Genomic DNA, 19802 nt, shown 5'->3' with positions numbered 1-19802 from the left:
TGTTCATCTTAATGAGTGTAGGCCTGTCGGTGCTGTCAGTTGACAGGCGGCTACACTTATCCGTGATAATTCTTCCAGCAGCACTACACACCCTCTGTGATAAGACGCTAGCGGCAGGGCAGGCCAGCACCTCCAATGCGTACAGTGCAATTTTGTGCCATGTGTCAATCTTTGACACCCAATAGTTTGTGTAGAACAGAGGGATCACAGAGGACGTTGGTAAAGTCGGCTATGTACTCCCACACCATCTTTTTACAGTGTTCCTTCCTACTCAGCCTAGACTGGGGAATGGTGACAAAGTCTGGCTGGGGAGCCATAAAACTGGCAGAGGCCTTGGAGAGTGTATCCCTGCCTGCGCTAGACATGCTGCCTGATCCCTGCATCATCCCTGCTAGTTGTCCCACTGAACTACGTTCTCTACCGCTAGCGTTGTCAGATGGGAACTTTAGTATCAGCTTTTCCACCAAGGCCTTGTGGTATTGCATCACTTTCGTACTCCTTTCCTCTTCGGGAATGAGAGTGGAAAGGTTCTCCTTATACCATAGGTCGAGAAGGGTTAACAGTAATTCGTGTTGGCAAGAATGCATCTAACGCGAGGGTCACAGAAAAGGCAGCTTAACATGGAGTCAGCCATGTATGTCATGTGAGTCCCAGTACGCAACACCGCTTTCTTCACTAGGAGGATAACTCTCAGTCTCCTTCTCCTCCTCCTCTTCAGCCCATACACACTGAACAGATGTGAAGGAAGTAGCATGGGTACCCTCTGCATTGTGGGCAGCAGTCTCTTCCCCGTCCTTCTCCTCCTCCTCCAATACGTGCTGTTAAACAGATGTGAGAGTGGTCTGGCTATCAAGTGACGTATTTCCATCCCCCATCTCCTGTTCTATCCATAAAGCGTTGGTCTTAATGCTTAGCAGCAACCTTCTCAGCAGGCGAAGCAGTGGGATGGTTACGCTGATAATGGCCGCATCACCGATCACCATTTATGTTGATTTCTCAAAGTTTCCTAACACCTGACAGATGTCAGACATCCATGCCCTTTTCCTCTGTGAAGAACTGCGGAGGCTGACTACCACTCTGATGGCCATGTTGCAGCTGGTATTCAACAATGGCTCTACACTGCTCGTAAAGCCTGGCCAACATGTGCAATGATGCATTCCAGTGCGTGGGCCCGTCGCCCGACAGTCGATGCACTGGCAGCTGGAAGCAATGTTGCAGTGTCCTGAGGGTGGCAGCATATGTGGTGGACTTTCTGTAATGTGCGCACACGTTTTTAAGAAAGCGCTGAACCACCAGATTGAACACGTGGGGCCGCATGGCACATGTGTTAGTCTGCCAAGCTGCAGAGCCGCCACCAGGTTACGGTCATTATCACACACGACCATGCCTGGTTGGAGGTTTTTGGGTGGTGTGCCTCTTGTCACCAAGCTGAGTAGTTTCAGCACGGCCTGCTGACACTTCCCCACAGCAGTGCTGCAGTTCCTCAAGCTACCGACTAAAGGCAACGTGCTCACAGATGGTAGAGATGGGACAGATGGAGAGGTGGAGGAGGAGCAGAGGGGGTATGGAGGAGGTGGCATAATAAGCCGAGGTAGGACCCGCAATCCTCGGTGTGGGTAGCACGTGAGCGGACCCTGGGTCAGACTCGGTCCCAGCCTCCACCAGGTTAACCCAATGTGCCATCAGGGAGATGTAATGTCCCTGCCCGCCAGCACATGTGTTGGTGGTTAAGTGGTCCTTTCCAGTAACTGCATTGGTGAGGGCACGTTTTATATTTTGTGACAAATGCTGGTGTAGGGCGGGGACGGCGCAGCGTGAAAAATAGTGGTGACTGGGGACTGAGTAGCGAGGGACGGCCGCCGCCATAAGGTTGCGGAAAGCCTCAGTTTCTACCAGCCTATATCGCAGCATCTCCAAGCTCAGTAGTTTGGAGATATGCACGTTTAGCGATTGTGCATACGGGTGGGTGACCGCATATTTCTGCTAGCGCTCTAATGCTTAGGTTATGGACATATGGACAGCTGAATGCTGTGGTGGGACACATTGGTGGAGGCAGCGGAGGACCGTGGAGGTGTAGACGCTCATGCCTGCGTCCTGGGAGGGGGATTGCATCTCTGTGCCAGGATGTAACACAGGGGAAGAGTCCTGCAGTGTGACCCGCAGGCGGTGAATGGCCTTCATTCCACCTCGTCGGGTGCTTAGCCATTATATGCCTGCGCATGCTGGTGGTGGTCAGTCTGGTAGTGGTGGCTCTCCTGCTGATCTTGGTGCAGCACAGGTTGCCCACCACTGTTCGTCGGTTGTCCGCGCTCTCATAAAAAAAACCTCCAGACCTTCAAACACCTAGCTCTCTGCGCGTGAGCTTGCCACGAGGAGGTGTTGTGGGGAACAGTTGGGGGATTACTTGCTGTGTCCCTACTTCTCCCTCTGGCCACCCCACCGCCTCTTCCAACCTGTTTTGGTGCTGCACTTGCCTCCCCCTCTGAAGCGCTGTCTTCAGTAGGCTTTCCAACTTAGGTGGGGTCAGTCACCTCATCATCCACAAGACTTACTGCCCTAACAACAACCTCACTGACAGACAACTGTGTCTCATCATCATCATCCACAAATAGCTCTTGAGACACTACTTGGGAGTCCCCACCCTCATCATCCTGAGTCTGTGAAAGTTCCAAATTTTGGGCACCGGTCACGACAAACTCATCAGGTGCTGATGAACCATTTTTCCGACCCAGGGCAGGGACCCAAGGACAGTTCCTAGGAGTATGCTTGTTCTGAATCTCTAATTTTCCTGGAGTAACCAGGCTCGGAGGAAGGAGGATCAGCCTGAGGATTTGGAGGTCCAGTCCCTTGGCTAGCGTGAGTGGACTGCGTGTAAGACTGGGTGTTGGATAAATTACTGGACGCGTTATCCGCTATTTACGTCATGACCTGATCGCACTGTTGTGCTTTTAATAATGGTCTACCACGCGGACCTGCAAAATGTGAGATGAAGCATAGATACGCAGCGCTCTACTAATCCCTCAGCAGCAGGCACTGTTTCACCCCACCCAGGACCTCGGCCTCTGCCCACACGCTCATTCGGACGCCCACATCCTTGACCTCGCCCCCTAGCCCTAGTCTTCATCATGTTGTACAATGCACTTGGTCAAAATGCGTACGTTTATAGCCCAAAATATACACAGTAAACGGTAATAGTATAACGGCTCCCAGCCAGCCAAACTGCTGATGCACACAATGAGAGGAGTTGTAGTCCCAGAAAGGACTGTTGGGTTCTTGGAGCAAGGATCCCTGCCTAATCGTAACCGCTACCCTACACAATCATTTTCCCTGAATAGCAGCAGGTCTGTCCCTCAGCTTATGCAGCATGCGTGTGAGGTGAGCCTCAGGTGACCTCCCACACCCATCCTATCTAAATCAGTAAATAGATAGTCCCATGACAGGCTATCCAATGCCTATTCTATATCGAGTGCTAGAAGAAGCAGTGGTGAATTCTGGGATTGTGCGATGTGGACTAGGTTCAGAATTATTCTAACATTATCAGGGGCTTGTCGTGCAGGTATAAAACCCACCATGGTCCTTGTGGATCACGGAGGGAAGATATTTATTTATCCAGTTGGCAAAAATACTACTAAAAATTTATAATCCAGGTTTCAGAGGGAAATGGGGTGGTTATTCTTTGGGGTGGTGTGGTCCTTATTGGGTTTAGGAATTACTATTATATGAGCATCTAAGAACTCCTCAGGTATGTTTTCCTAATAATAGGTCATTGTACAGATGAACCAGGGGGTCGATAAGGGACTCTACAAACTTTTTATAATAGAGCGCAGTCAGCCCATCAGGCCTTGGGGCTTTGCCTAGCTTTAGGTTTTTTTATGGTTTCTTCTACCTCCTCCACCCAATGGTTTGGATTAAATCAATTGTTGATTTGGGTCTAGTTGCGGTAGGGAGATCTCGTCCAAGAAGGACTGTGATGCTAGTGGGTGCCTCGGTGGTTTATATTTATAGACAGAGCTATAGAAATCTCGAAATGTCTGTGCAATTGTGTGGGTATTTGAGGTGCAGTTCCCGTTGTTGGATCGGATAGAGTAAATTGTGAGTCTCTTTGCCTAAGCTTTGTGGCTAATAGCTTATCGGGTTTATTAGCCAGTCAGTAGTAACAGGCTTTCGTCCACTGGAGGGCCCTCTCAACCTGGGATGTGTAGAGGACATTCAACTAAAGCTTAACATCTCTTATTTCTTTAATCAGGGCTAAGCTGGAGAGCTGTTGGTTCGCTCGCTACAGGATGCCCAACCGCGCTCCAGGTTTACTATGTTCCCAGCTCTCTCTAGCTTAATGTGTGACGCGATTTTAATGATCTGTCCCCTCATGTATTCTTTATGTGCTAACCAGACCCAAACCGGTTGTGAGTTGGGGATGACATTCTTATCTAAGTAGGTTTTGAGTTGGTCATTAATTTAGGAATGAGACACAGGATTTTTTAAAAGAGGTTCATTAAGTCTCCATCTTACAGAGTGTGAGTGTGTGAAAGTTGATCCAGGAAGTGCAATATAACTATATCATGGTCCGACCAGGCACATGGGATATTTCGGGCCTGAACCAGTGCCGGCAGAATCAAAGGGGATACGAGGATCTAATCTATGCGTGAGTAAGGCTTGGGCAGAGAGAAGGTGTAATTCCTTCTTGCTCCATGATTCTCCCTCCACACATCCACTATTGCCAAATCCACCAGTGTGGCCCTCAATGAGACTCGCTGAGCTGGACTTAGTCTATCAAGACCCGAGTAAGAACAATCTATAGAGAGGGACCGCACCATATTGAAATCTCCTATCCAATAAATGTGGGTATCTGGAATGTTTCGGAGTTTATTGGCTACCATGGAAAAGAGTTTATGTGAATTTGTGGTAAAAGCATAGGAGTTAACTATCATTACTTTATTATCATAGAGAGAGCCCTGCAGAATAAGGAATCTGCCCTGTGGATCAGCTTCCATATGGGTAACAATCAGGAGGAGAAAGTTATAATGAGGATAGTAACCCCCTGGTGTTTCTTAGGGGCTGTTGAGGAATATATTTTAGAGTACTGGGGGTGAGGAGGAGAAGTGAGTGTCCTGTAGGCAAATAATGTCTGGTTTAAATTTCAAATATTGGGCCAGAGCTTTGCGTCTTTTTAGAGACACATTAAACCCCTTAACTTTATGAGATAGGATAACTACCATTTTGCTGATTGTTTATTATTATATCTCAGTTCTTGGATGAGAGTCTCCATGGTTTCTACCCGTTCGAGGCCTAGAAAGCCCTGATCTAGGAATTACAGCCCTTCCACAGGGAGCTTGTCTAGAAGATCCTACATATCGGAGCAGATAGACATAGTGCTTACATGTGGATATTACCTTAGATAGGTACCTTAGATAGGGGTCAGAAATGCTGCCTTTCAATAGGTGGCACTGTGGAGGATTTATTCCATCTCCCTTATTTACCTTAGATAAAAACACATAGCTGGGAAAACTTACAACTAACAGAAACATAACAACGTCTTGGGCTTGTAAACGCAGAGTGGTCCAGACGTCGGGCGCGTTCCCCATAATATGTGAGACACCCACCAGGTCCAGGGTGGAAAGGGCAACAAATAGCTCCAATCCGTCCTGGAGCTAAAGCTAGCTAGAGAAGAAAGGGTGAAAAAAAACAGATCAAAATCACATACTCTAAACATTAACCATATTCATTGATGATCAGACTGTTTGTCTCGCAGGTACCGAGAGCAACCCAACCTAAAAATGCAGGCACACGGGACGTTTTGGAATAGCACTTGAACAGCTAATCGCCCAGGGTGGCCCCCAGTAATAAGAAATGTCTTGAAATGTCTCTTTTGCTTGGGGGGGTCAGAGAGATGCGTTGTAAAGACTTGTAGATGACTAAAGTCCATCATTACAGCCCCCTCCCTGTAATTCCCCACCCCAGGTGATGCTGTGTTACATATGGAAGAGTACCGTATAGTCCCGTAGTTGAATGGAGTTCTACATCACTGGAAGGGCCAATCTCGGCGTGGAGATACAGTCATTGACCAGGTTCTCGTTGGCCGCTGGGCTCTGGGTGTCACGACATTCGGAGAATCGAGGGGAATTCTTTCTTCCACCAAAGTACATCTTCCTTCTTCCAGAATTCAGAAATGATATATTTGCTGGTTGATCTTCACGTTCAATGTGAAGGGGAAATTCCATCTATAATGGATATTAGCTCTTTCTAAAACTTAAGTGAGAGGACTCAGACTTCTTCTTTTAGCCAGAGTGATTGGGGCAATATCCGCATAGATCTGGACAGACCCCGGAAGCCCCAGGAGCACGGTCAGATTTTTTGCAGCTGCTGGTATCTGGTCGCTCATCTCGCCATAATGGAGTTTGAGGACAATGTTTCTTGGCAGATTTGGTTTGTTAAAGGGGTTGTCCCGCGCCGAAATGTTTTTTTTTTTTTTTCAATAGCCCCCCCGTTCGGCGCGAGACAAACCCGATGCAGGAGTTTAAAATAAAAAACGTACAGTACCTACCCGAATCCCGGCGCTGCTGCGACTTCTTACTTACCTGAGTAAGATGGCCGCCGGGATCTTCACTCCGGGCTCTGTGCGCTCCATTGCCGATTCCAGCCTCCTGATTGGCTGGAATCGGCACACGTGACGGGGCGGAGCTACGAGGAGCCGCTCTCCGGCACGAGCGGCCCCATTTAGAAGAGAGAAGACCGGACTGCGCAAGCGCGTCTAATCGGGCGATTAGACGCTGAAATTAGACGGCACCATGGAGACGGGGACGCTAGCAATGGAACAGGTAAGTGAATAACTTCTGTATGGCTCATAATTAATGCACAATGTATATTACAAAGTGCATTAATATGGCCATACAGAAGTATATAACCCCACTTGCTTTCGCGGGACAACCCCTTTAAGTGTGGCCAGGGCACGGTGGATACGGATGATACGTAAGCTTTCTTAAGAGACTTGTGTTAGCAGCGCAGAGAACAAATTAGTTGCAGCTTCATGGATGTTAGTGATAGCCTCTGGCATACCTCTGATTCGGATATTGGCCCATCTACTTCAGTCTTCCAGATCCTCACATTTCAATTCTAAAGCTTCTATCTGCTCAGAGTAATCTTCACCCCAGCTCGTTCCTCATCCAGGGCGTCTACTATGTCATCTGTCTTGTGTTTCAGATCCGTAGTACGCTGTCCTAGATCATGTATCTGGCCGTTGATATCGCATAGTGTAGATTGTAATTCTGCTTTAAAGAGATGTTGAATACAAAGAAAAAGCGCCGTAACTAGAGATGAGCGAGTATACTCACTAAGGGCAATTGCTCGAGCGAGCATTGCCCTTAGCGAGTATCTCCCCGCTCGAGAGAAAAGGTTCGGGTGCCCGCGCGGGGGTGCGGTTAGTTGCGGCAGTCAGCAGGGGGGAGCGGGGAGAGAGATCTCCCCTCCGTTCCTCCCCGCAGCTCCCTGCTCGCTGCCGGCACCCGAACCTAGTCTCTCGAACGGGCAGGTACTCGCTAAGGGCAATGCTCGCTCGAGCAATTGCCCTTAGTGAGTATGCTCGCTCATCACTAGCCGTAACGGAGGCAGAGTGAGGGGTCTTCTGATGTTGATAGTGGGAGGACAGATTGGTCTCCTAGTGGTGGAGATGTTGGGTTGTCCATATGTGGAGTCTGAACCTGTGACCTCTCCAGTTCGGATGGGCTGGGTCGGGGGCTTGAGAATAGTTCTGGGAGTATGCTCTGGGATGTAAAAGGTCATGATTTATTCTGTTTGCTGTTTTTCTTTGTCTCAATGACGGACTTCAATCCGGCTCTCAATGAAATATCCAGGATGGGGGTGGAGCACAGGTCACGAGTGAAGAAGAAACACCGTGCCTGTGTATGTGGCCTTCCAGCTTAGTGGGGGTCCTAGTGGGTCTGCTGCATATAACTAGAAATAGGAAATTGAATTGGCCAGCAATATGGGGGCCTGAGCAGATTCCGCTGGTTGTGGTTCTTTTCAAAACACTTGATGCAAAAATCGCTGTGCATGAACTGTAGAATATATATGAGGTATAGGAGGGTGTACTATCAGAGCTGGCCACTAGGTGCCATAAATACAGCACCAGAACCAAGGTCATAACATAATTACAACACCAAAATCAAGCTTGGTGATGTACATACATACAATACCAGAACCAAGCTTGGTACGTAAATACAGCAACTGACCCAAGCTGTGTACATGTAAACAGAACCAGGAACTGTATTTCCCCTTTATGACCAGTTTCAGACGAGCGCATTAAGGGCACAGTTTACAGATGTATCGCAGCCTGACAGCAGGTCTACAGAGCAGAGCTTGCTGCATGACCGGGAACTATGAAGTGTATAGGCTGCGAGTAGAAGCAGGGGCATACAAAGAACCCTAGGGGACCTAGAGCAAACCTCAGAACCCCCCCCCCCCCACACACACACACACACTGGAATAAATTAAAAATTATGTAATATATTATTTTCTTCCTGTTTTCTTGCAGCCAAACTTACTTCTCCTCCCTCTTCCCATTAAGCTGCTGCTGCAACCACTAGTTGACATTTCAGTGCCCCTCCCCCTCCCTTTACATCCAATAATATGCCCATTGTGGTCTTACTTTATGTAATATTGCCCCCTGCCATGGCCTCAATTAGTAATGTGACTCGCTCTAAGGCTTCAATCAATAATGTGACCCCCACTCTGTGGCCTCAGTTAGTATTGTGACCTCCTATGCTCCCAATCAGTGGCATAACTAGAGTCTTATGGGACTCAGAATAAACTTTAAACACCAAAAGGTATAGGCTCCATCATCCTCCAATGTCCCCCAAACAGACCCCATGTTCCATTGCCCCATTATCCTCCATTGTGCGCTCGCTCTCTCCGGCTCACAACGTGACCTCACTTCTTTCCCCCCTGTGCGGTCAGTCAAACTACAGTGAACGCTGGAGCCGGGGAGGGAGGTCACTCTGTCAGCCTATGAGAGAGCGGGACATGACAGTACCGTGAGTAAGACTGTCAGCACTAGTACTTGCAGGAGTCCCCGTACCTTTGAGAGCGGCGGCAAACATGGTGACCGTAAACCTTGGCCTGGAAGAACATGCCTCCCTGCCCCGTCCTGCCCTGATCTGATGTGACAGCATATCGCATTATTGAATGCACTAAGCTGTTTTACAGATGAGCAGTTCTGTATTTGCTGCACACCGTGTGTTACTGACATCCGGCTTCATGGGAGATTTCTTTATGGAAAAACAGAAACTGATGTTGGTGCAGAAATGGCCGAACTCCATCTGTATGGAATATACTATTCCTGTAGCTACCGAGGACAGGAGCCCGGGTCTTGTGGAGGACTCTGCAAATTACTCTTCATGACCCTTATCAGATCCCCAGATCCCCTATATTGATGGAAACCAGAATTAGCTACTTTTAAGTCCCAATTCACATCTGTAGTTTTTGATGATTTGTTCTTCACTGACAATCACTTGGTGTTTAAGTGAGCTGCAAACCAAGTGACTTTGAAAGTTGAGCGATTCTCACTCAGTTTCTCTGTCAGGATCCGTGTTTACATGGGCAGACAGTCATCTATAATGGCTCTCTTCAGTGATAGCTCTAGCAGCTGTCAGCCTGTGTAAAAGCACCCTTAGATGATGATGACCTTTTTCTACATGACTTGTTATTTGTATAGAAATGTTATAAAATATCAGTATCATTTTTAAAGTCTATAGTATTAAAGAATAATCAGCTTTATTCTTGGCAGATGACGGTATCGGGAGCTCAGAGAGACATCTGATATCTGCAGATTGTAAAGCAGAGGATTGCGGTATCACACAAGATACATATGAAGAACCTGCCATTATCCCAGATATCTCCTCAGCCCTTCACAGCAAAGATCCATCATCGGATCCTCTTATACAGGTCCCATCTTCTGATTCATCACAGACTGATGAGCAGAATAGATGTCACAGGAGGGGAGAAGATCATAGAACTCACACAGGGGAGAAGACCTATTCATGTTCAGAATGTGGGAAATGTTTTGCTCACAAAACACATTTACTGCGACATCAAGAATTTCACACAGGAGAGAAGCCATTTTCTTGTTCAGAATGTGGGAAATGTTTTACATGGAAATCAAACCTTGTTAGACATCAGAGAACTCACAGAGGAGAGAAGCCATTTTCATGTTCAAAATGTGAGAAATGTTTTGCAGCAAAATCAGCCCTTGTTACACATAAAAGAATTCACACAGGAGAAAAGCCATTTTCTTGTTCAGAATGTGGGAAATGTTTTACAGAGAAATCAGCCCTTGTTATACATAAGAGAATTCACACAGGAGAAAAGCCATTTTCTTGTCCAGAATGTGGGAAATGTTTTATAAAAAAATCAGCCCTTGTTACACATAAAAGAATTCACACAGGAGAGAAGTCATTTCCTTGTTCAGAATGTGGGAAATGTTTTACAGAGAAATCAGTCCTTGTTACACATAAAAGAATTCACACAGGACAAAAACAATTTTCTTGTTCAGAATGTGGGAAATGTTTTGCAGCGAAATCAGCCGTTGTTACACATAAGAGAATTCACACAGGAGAAAAGCCATTTTCTTGTGCAGAATGTGGGAAATGTTTTATAAAAAAATCAGCCCTTGTTAGACATAAAAGAATTCACACAGGAGAGAAGCCATTTCCTTGTTCAGAATGTGGGAAATGTTTTGCAGCGAAATCAGTCCTTGCTACACATAAGAGAATTCACACAGGAGAGAAGCCATTTTCTTGTGCAGAATGTGGGAAATGTTTTGCAGCGAAATCAGTCCTTGTTACACATAAGAGAATTCACACAGGAGAAAAGCCATTTTCTTGTTCAGAATGTGGGAAATGTTTTACAATGAAAAAAGACCTTGTTAAACACCAGCGAACTCATACTGGAGAGAAGCCGTTTGGATGTTCAGAATGTGCGAAATATTTTAGAGAGAAATCACATCTCTTGCGACATCAAAGAATTCACACAGGAGAAAAGCCATTTTCTTGTCCAGAATGTGGGAAATGTTTTATAAAAAAATCAGCCCTTGTTACACATAAAAGAATTCACACAGGAGAGAAGCCATTTTCTTGTTCAGAATGTGGGAAATGTTTTGCAGCGAAATCAGTCCTTGTTACACATCAGAGAATTCACACAGGAGAAAAGCCATTTCCTTGTTCAGAATGTGGGAAATGTTTTATAGGAAAATCAGACCTTGGTAAACACCAGAGAATTCACACAGGAGAAAAGCCATTTCCTTGTTCAGAATGTGGGAAATGTTTTATAGGAAAATCAGCCCTTGTTACACATAAGAGAATTCACACAGGAGAAAAGCCATTTTCTTGTTCAGAATGTGGGAAATGTTTTGCAGTGAAATCAGCCCTTGTTACACATAAAAGAATTCACACAGGAGAAAAGCCATTTTCTTGTTCAGAATGTGGGAAATGTTTTACAATGAAAACAGACCTTGTTAAACACCAGCGAACTCATACTGGAGAGAAGCCGTTTGGATGTTCAGAATGTGGGAAATGTTTTACAATGAAAACAGACCTTGTTAAACACCAGCGAACTCATACTGGAGAGAAGCCGTTTGGATGTTCAGAATGTGGGAAATGTTTTACAATTAAAACAGACCTTGTTAAACACCAGCGAACTCATACTGGAGAGAAGCCGTTTGGATGTTCAGAATGTGGGAAATGTTTTACAATTAAAAAAGACCTTGTTAAACACCAGCGAACTCATACTGGAGAGAAGCCGTTTGGATGTTCAGAATGTGGGAAATATTTTCGAGAGAAATCACATCTCTTGCGACATCAAAGAATTCACACAGGAGAAAAGCCATTTTCTTGTCCAGAATGTGGGAAATGTTTTATAAAAAAATCAGCCCTTGTTACACATAAGAGAATTCACACAGGAGAAAAGCCATTTCCTTGTTCAGAACGTGGGAAATGTTTTACAATGAAAAAGCACCTGGTTAAACACCAGCGAACTTATACTGGAGAGAAGCCGTTTGGATGTTCAGAATGTGGGAAATGTTTTACTCACAAATCATGTTTACTGCGACATCAAAAAGCTCACACTGGTGGGAAGACATCTTTTTAAGCCTGTTTTGTCAAACCATACAAAAAAAGGTAAAAAAAAAGTAGTCACATGTCATACAAGAAAAGGGAAGTAATTTAGTGATGAATAAGAAATGTATGTATTTACCGATGAAGAGCTGTTAGTCAGAAACAAATATAATCCAGATAACCCACCTTTATTATCAGCCGTGTACATAGAATTTTTCACACTGATACATATAACTGCGTCTCTAAACTTGTTTCTAACTGTTCATAAAAGTTTACTTGTGCAACTTACATGTTTGTATTTGGGCCCTCCATCTCATCACTATAGGGTCATATACTAGGAAGAGTCGCACACAGTAATATACAGCTGTGATCACATGGGAAAGTGTAACACATAATAGACTTTATTTATACTGGACTATACAACTTGGGGCGCACAGCCCGATAAAACAAATGATTTAACTAAAACAGGCAGTATTGATGCATTTCAGGGACACAGCCCCTTCCTCCGAAACAGTTGGGTAAAGTACAATAATTAGGATAGGAGAGTAAATAGAGTAAAAGAAATGGGAGAAAGGAGAAGAGATGCACAAAAAAGTACAAATTATCAGTGGAGAGTAAAAGTATCAAAGTATCGACCAGATTATGTGCTCGGGGGTTCGTGAAGAATCGCTGTATCTGTTAGTTTATATAGTTAGTGTGATTTAGTAAGCAGACTAGTATTATGTATGGATCATGAATAGAGGAAGGAGGGTTTGTTAAGAGTAACAGTACGCAACCTAAGTTCACTCTACTCCAATATCATTGATAACTACATAAATAGTCTAGACAATCTGAATACAGAACTGGCTAAAATAATAATAACAATGGCAAGAAAAACTATATAAGTACTGTTATAGAAATTTATCAGATTAGATAGAGTTAAAATAAGAGTCATAGATGACCACACACCTTAGAAGTAACCAGATGAGACTGAGTGTTCTGATTTTGACAAAGGAATATCAGCTCTTTCCATGAACTGCCTCCTTATCATTTTTTATAGATGGGTAAAAGAAAGTGGTACGATATGCATAGACATAGGTTGTCTCACAAGTATGACAAAATCAAGGCATATTACTAAATACATTCTAGGCAGAAAAATAATCTTCCCAGGCTGAGATGGTCTATGATTCTATAAGATGGTCGACGTGATGTTGAAATCAACATTTGCAAATATTGAGTTGATATCATGTGGTTATTCAGTTAGTCCATAAAGAACATCAGAAAACTCACACAGGAGAGAAGCCGTTTTCTTGTACAGAATGGGGGGGAAATGTTTTACTCACAAATCAGATTTACTACGACATCAAAAAGTTCACAGCGGAGAGAAGCAGATTTTTTAAAACCTGTTTTATCAAACTGTCAAAAAAGGTAAAAATAAAAAATGTAAAGTGACATGTCATACACAAAAAAGGGAAGCAATTTAGACAATAAGTGATAAATAAGACTTGTATGTCATTACCAATAAACATCTGTAATCCAGAAACAAATAATATCCAGATAACCCACCTTTATATCACCCGTGTATACAGAGTATTTCACACTTTTTTCTAAGGCCGCCTGCAGACGGCCAGGTCGGATCCCGCTGTGAGAATTCTCGCAGCAGGATGCGGACCTGTGCCGCTGCAGAGAGCTGCGGCTCACCCGCTCTCAGCGTCTTCTGTTCCTTCTATGCGCCGGCTGATTGCCAGCTGGCGCATGCGCAGAGTGGAGCCGGCCCGTCACCACAGACATTTCTGTGCGGGCCTCTGCGAGATTCGCACAGAAATAGAACATGCTGTGATTTGTTTTGCTCCTGTGTCTTCACGCGGACAAATCATGGCCATCTGCATAGGATTGCGGTTTGTAATGCAATCCTATGCAGGCGGACATGGGCAGAAATTCTGCAGGAAATCCCGCCGCGTAATTTCTGTCCATGTGCAGGGGGCTAACTGTTCATAAAAGTTTACTTGTGTAACTTACATGTTTGTATTTGGACCGATCTTTCTTCTTCCTTTAGATGATGTTTCCCCAGAACCAATGAAGATGAGGGAGAGCTGGTACCCATTATATATATAAGTAGGGAGGGGAGAATCACTGCAGATCCCAGACTTTGTGGAGTTTATTAGCACATTTTTTGTTTTGAAAATGATCATTTCATAGCTGATCCTAAGAACCGTATTACGCCACTGACCCCAGCAGGGGCGTCTCTGACCAATCTCATCACTATAGGGTCATACACAGTAATATACAGCTCTGTTCACATGGAAAAGGTTCTACAACTTCAGTGTAAAATATCAGACATTATTCATACAGGACTATAAAGCATGGAGCACACAGCCCGATAAAACAAAGACTATGCTTTTCACGCTCAGATGAGCTCTGAACATGCCAGATTTCAAGAGAGCCAAGAGTTTTATACAGAAGTGACAACTTGGGAAAGCTGGTGCGACATAATAGTCCATATCAAGGTGCAAACATTTATAAATCTTGAAGATACTGCCAACAGAAATACATAAGAGCTTACTTAGAATTCCAGCCTATCAGAACCTGGGAACACATCTCCATAATCCAGTAGGATGTAGGAAAGGTTTTCCGTGCCAATTGCTACCCTGAGAGGAAGCATTAGCCCCCTTAATATGCCAAGAATCAAAGAAATACTGCTAGATTCCAAGCACGCTTATGGCGACAATTAACTTGCAGAAAATTAATATTCGTGGACTTACGGCGTTACTCTTTTCACCAAGAACATTTTTGAAACCACAGAATTACCTTGATTCTTCTTTATTGATTAAACTAAAACAGGCAGTATTGATGCATTTCAGGGACACAGCCCCTTCCTCCCAAACAGTTGGGTAAAATGCTAAGTACAATAATTAAGATAGGAGAGTAAATGGAGTAAAAGAAATGGGAGAAAGGAGAAGAGATGCACAAAAAAGTACAAATCATCAGTGGAGAGTAAAAATATCAAAGTATCGAACAGATTATGTGCTCGGGGGTTCGTGAAGAATCGCTGTATCTGTTAGTTTATATAGTTATTGGGATTTGGTAAACAGACTAATATTATGTATGGATCATAACTAGAGGAAGGAGGATTGTATTGCCTAAAACATGTCTATCTCCCACATACCATGAATTATAAGCAGGATTTTCTTGTGACAATAACGTACGGAGGCTGAACCAACTTGAATAGACAGTGTGTCTCTACAATTCCAAGAAGTTGTACTATGTTATAATTAGTTGAGAGTTTTCCAAAGCTCAGCGTGACCCTTCCTGAAGTCTTACAGATATCAGGCCTTCTTAAAGGGACTAGATTTCTCTAACAGTAGCAAAAACAAATGGTATGGACCGATTAAAAATAAACAAATAGACCGATGTAAAATATGCATGATATCTGACCCAAGTTAATTAAAAACAAGGCATAATGAGTGTAATTGTAAACATGGGGAATATCGTGCACAATTGGTTATAACTGTAAATTAGAGGTAGAAAAGAATTTTTTTTATGGGAGAAAATACTGCTAGTTTGGTGATTATTATTAGTAAGAGATGTAACACTATATAACAGCAAGGGGCACAGCGGTGGAGCAGATTAACAGCTGGACAACTAGAAACAGTAAGTGTATAAATGTTTATGCCAGAAGGTAGTACTGCTGAATTGAAGGAGAAAGGTGATTAAAGTGTCAACGGGGAAAAGACAAGGGAGACATTGCCAATAGATGGTGGGTGCAGCTCTAATTGCTGAAGCAGCTGGAAAGGGAGGGATGTGGGTAGTTCTTCTGGATGAGGCGCTAACAGATGGAAAGAGTATTGTGCCAATACCAAGGAAAATAAAATGGGAAAATTAGACTTACCGGAGGCTTCAGGAATGGAGTTCTAGCCACACTGTTAGAAAGAAGAATGATTGGTGTGGACTGGATTGCTGGGGGAGTGGGGATATATTGCCAGCAGTGATGGCGGGAATTTTTTTTAAAAGAGTGCACATGCACAGTTGGGTGTGAGGAGGCTAACGAGCAATGGTCCTATGGATAGTAAGGATGTATCTAGAGATGTACAAGATGAAGGTCTCTGAATACATTGGAAGAGTGTGGTAATAAACCGATAGGGTTGGAAATATGGAATACATGGTAGCTGGACAGCAGAACCAGCAGCAAATTTATGAGTTGAAAATGTACAGCTCAATAAAATACATGTACTTCAAAAATATATTAAATAACATTAATTATATAGGTTGTCTGTATATAGTGGATTGTGAGGGCCTTGGTAATAGAATAAAAAGTGATACGATAGATTCACTTGTTTATATATTCTTTTTATATATAGTATCAAGAGGGAGAGTGAAATGTAATGCATGAATTGCCTGCATAGAATGGGTCATATATACCTGTAATGAATAGAAATAATATGATACATTGTGATTATATTTTCTAGCATAGATTTTTCCCTATAAAAAAATTAAGCCTAATTAATTGTAAGGAAAATGTATGTGTTTACCAAGGAGAAGATAATCTCAGATCTCGTGTAGAAGTCAGGGCCCCTAGAGAAATTCAAATCACAACAGCCTGTTGCGGTATCAAATGATTTATAATTTATTCCAAGGTGTATATGGTTTATATACCATAAATGACATCACAGGAAAAGTATCTACCTCCAAGAATAATTACAATACATGATAGGCTACCACTAAAAATGATTAACATAAGTTACACTTTTTAAGGTATAATTATAATATACAATGAAGCCACTATGATTTCAGTGAGAAGGGATGCAAGGGAAGTGGTCTGAGAGACTATCTGATCTTCTGTTTGTCTTATCTCATAATGCTGTCTGGTATATAGAAAAGGTTTAGTTTAACCCCTTGTGGGAGAATGACTATTAGAGGTTCGCCATTTTGTGTATTTTCTGTTGTAAGCTGTGAAGATGTTAAGATGAGGGGAGGGAACATTCCCCACAAGAATTGAAGGAGCAGTATATTGTGTCCAAAACCAGGTCAAACCAGTTTTGACTAGCAGAAGACATCTCCAGGGCTCAAGCTACAGCTGCATGGCCAAAAGGAATGTTTTTGTGTTATAGGACAGGAAATGGCTAGAGAGAAACAAGAAGTATCTCCTTTGGACAAGTCAAGAATGACTAGAGCATGCTCAAGGGAAGCTCCTCCCCTGTGAATGATCTCACAGCTACCTCACAAATCCCTCCCTATGAGAATGACCTATCAGCACACTCAATGCTGTAACAGGACCCTGAATGACCCAACTTCCTGTCTTTGAAACCTTATATAAACTTTTACCCACCTTAATAAAATTAAAACCTTTATGGTTCACATGATGTAAGCGTGGGGTCCTTTAAAAGGTCTCCAGGCCTGTTCATTATTCCTATTCTATGTCACCCACAATATATCGAATAGCGAAAATTGCGATAACAAATTTGGAGGCACTGCTGAGATGAGAATAATACAGAAATTCCATGTTCTCCAGAAGCAAGGGGACTTCGAAGCAGAGACAGACAGATAATGAGCTCAAGCAAGGTAATAAGTTTTATTCTTATACCTATACCATCTCTCCTTCTCTCCTATTATCCGTCCCAGTCCGGGTGAGTTGAAATATTCTGAGTCTGTATCAAAAGAACTATGAAGTAGGTATACTGTGTGTTTTTTTTAATGTTGTCTGTGAAGTAATGCCCTGCGTGTAAAAAGGTGTGAGTTATGGGTTTTAGATTGCCTCTGTAGTAGTGAATGGTGTTTGGACTGTGCAAGTTAGGTTTTAAAATGTGTAAGATAAACTGTTAAAAGAAAGTAAAAAGGTAATTTCATGCAAGAAATATTCAATGAAGGTTATAGTAGCAATTGTGCTGGTTAAAAGCAGTGTGATGTGTCCATGCGGTGAGAGAGTTTTCATTGTTCAACATGTGGTTGATGAGGTTCACTTTGTTAGGTGGGGAAGGGGTTCACATGGAATGCTTATATTTGCCATGATTCAGTCATCAGCTCAGAGCATTTGGCTTGAAGTAATGGATTTCAGACAGTAGAGGATGTCTGAGGTGTGCCGGCATAGAGTATTCCCTCCGATTATGGTGGGCCAAACAGACTGTTGAGGATTACAAGGTGGTGCCAAAAGTACAGATCTGTGCCATGAGTTGCGGGAGGAGGAATCTCCACTAGAGATTTTCCAATTACGACATAAAAAACAGGAGCAAAACTGTAAGTGCTTATTAGTGAGATAAGCCTAATCTGTGTTGTGAGGTGTGGAAAAAATCTAATACTAGTGTCATAGAATATAAAGTGTTAAGTTTCAGAATACAATAAGTGTATGCTTATTACCTTGTATTGGTCTATTGGCCCTTAAATAAAAGATTAAAACCTATGCTTTGTAGTGCCGGTAACTAAGATTTTAAGATAAGAAGTCAACAGGCAAATTAAATAAGGCTAAGCTATGTTAACAGAGAAGACTCACAACTATAGCAGAAATAGTGTCTAATGTAACAACCATATCCTGATTGTACTGATTTCCATGAATCAAAGTCAATCAGCAGCACCAAAAACAACACTGAGAGTGTGGAGGAAATTCTTATACTCGCCGTGCTCGCCACCTGGATCCTGGACACACAGGGATCCCAGAGTAATGGAAGATAAATGGCTTTTGCGGATAACAGCACAGGCATCCAGGGAATAATTAAAGAGTACTGATTTCCATGTCTAAGATGATCCTTAAGAGCTTTGAGACTATTTGGTAGATGTCAATAAGCCTTATGATCAATCAACTTTGTCACCAATGTAACACTAACCTTTGTACCAAATAACTTTTGAATAGGCCCTCTTCCTTCTGTATAAAAATTGCTAATGTTGATAATAAAGTAGAATTCATTGAGTTCTCATGGAGAAGTGTCTTGACTAGAGATGAGCGAGCACCAAAATGCTCGGGTGCTCGTTGCTTGAGTCGAACTTTCCGCGATGCTCGAGGGTTCATTTCGAGTAACGAACCCCATTGAAGTCAATGGGCGACTCGAGCATTTTTGTATATCACCCATGCTCCGCTAAGGTTTTCATTGGTGAAAATGTGGAAAACCCAAGAAAGTGATGGAAACGACACAGAAACGGATAGGGCAGGTGAGGGGCAACATGCTGGGCTGCATTTCAGGTTCCCAGGTCCCACTATTAAGCCACAATAGCGGCAAGAGTGCCCCCCCCCCCTAACAATTTTTACTTTAGACAAACCCTCATTAGTAAGCCACACCTTAGCTAAGCACCACACTACCTCCAACTAAGCACAAGCACTGCCTGCGGGACACACCGCTGCCTCTTCTCCTGGGTTACATGCTGCCCAACCCCCCCCCCCCCCGCATGACCCAGTGTCCACAGCGCACACCAAAGTGTCCCTGTGCAGCCTTCAGCTGCCCTCATGCCACACGCTGGCCTCATAGCCTCATAGCCACACCACCCTCATGTCTATTTATAAGTGCGTCTGCCATGAGGAGGAACCGGAGGCACACACTGCAGAGGGTTGGCAGGGTCAGGCAGTGACCCTCTTTAAAAGGGGCGGGGCGATAGCCCACAATGCTGTACAGAAGCAATGAGAAATCCAATCCTGTGCCACCTCCGTTAGGAGCTGCAAACGTGGGCATAGCAATGGGGAATCCATGTGCCACACAGTATTCATTCTGTCAAGGTGTCGCATAGCTCAATCGACACTGC

The 19802-nt window shown here is 43.7% G+C and overlaps 1 protein-coding gene across 2 annotated transcripts in view; it reads left to right on the top strand.

The window, feature by feature from the left end:
• LOC136627324 (zinc finger protein 585A-like) overlaps positions 1–13464 on the top strand; it is a 525937-nt gene extending 512473 nt beyond the window's left edge. For both annotated transcript variants that reach the window (XM_066602330.1, XM_066602329.1), the window contains one exon: positions 9779–13464. In XM_066602330.1, the coding sequence (XP_066458427.1) occupies positions 9779–12135 (2357 nt within the window). In that variant the 3' untranslated portion in view covers positions 12136–13464. The remainder of the gene's footprint in view (positions 1–9778) is intronic.
• Positions 13465–19802: the final 6338 nt, after the last annotated feature.

This window comes from Eleutherodactylus coqui, chromosome 5 (assembly GCF_035609145.1).
Source record: "Eleutherodactylus coqui strain aEleCoq1 chromosome 5, aEleCoq1.hap1, whole genome shotgun sequence".
Taxonomy (NCBI): Eukaryota; Metazoa; Chordata; class Amphibia; order Anura; family Eleutherodactylidae; genus Eleutherodactylus; species Eleutherodactylus coqui.
This window is presented reverse-complemented; position numbering and strand designations above follow the sequence as displayed.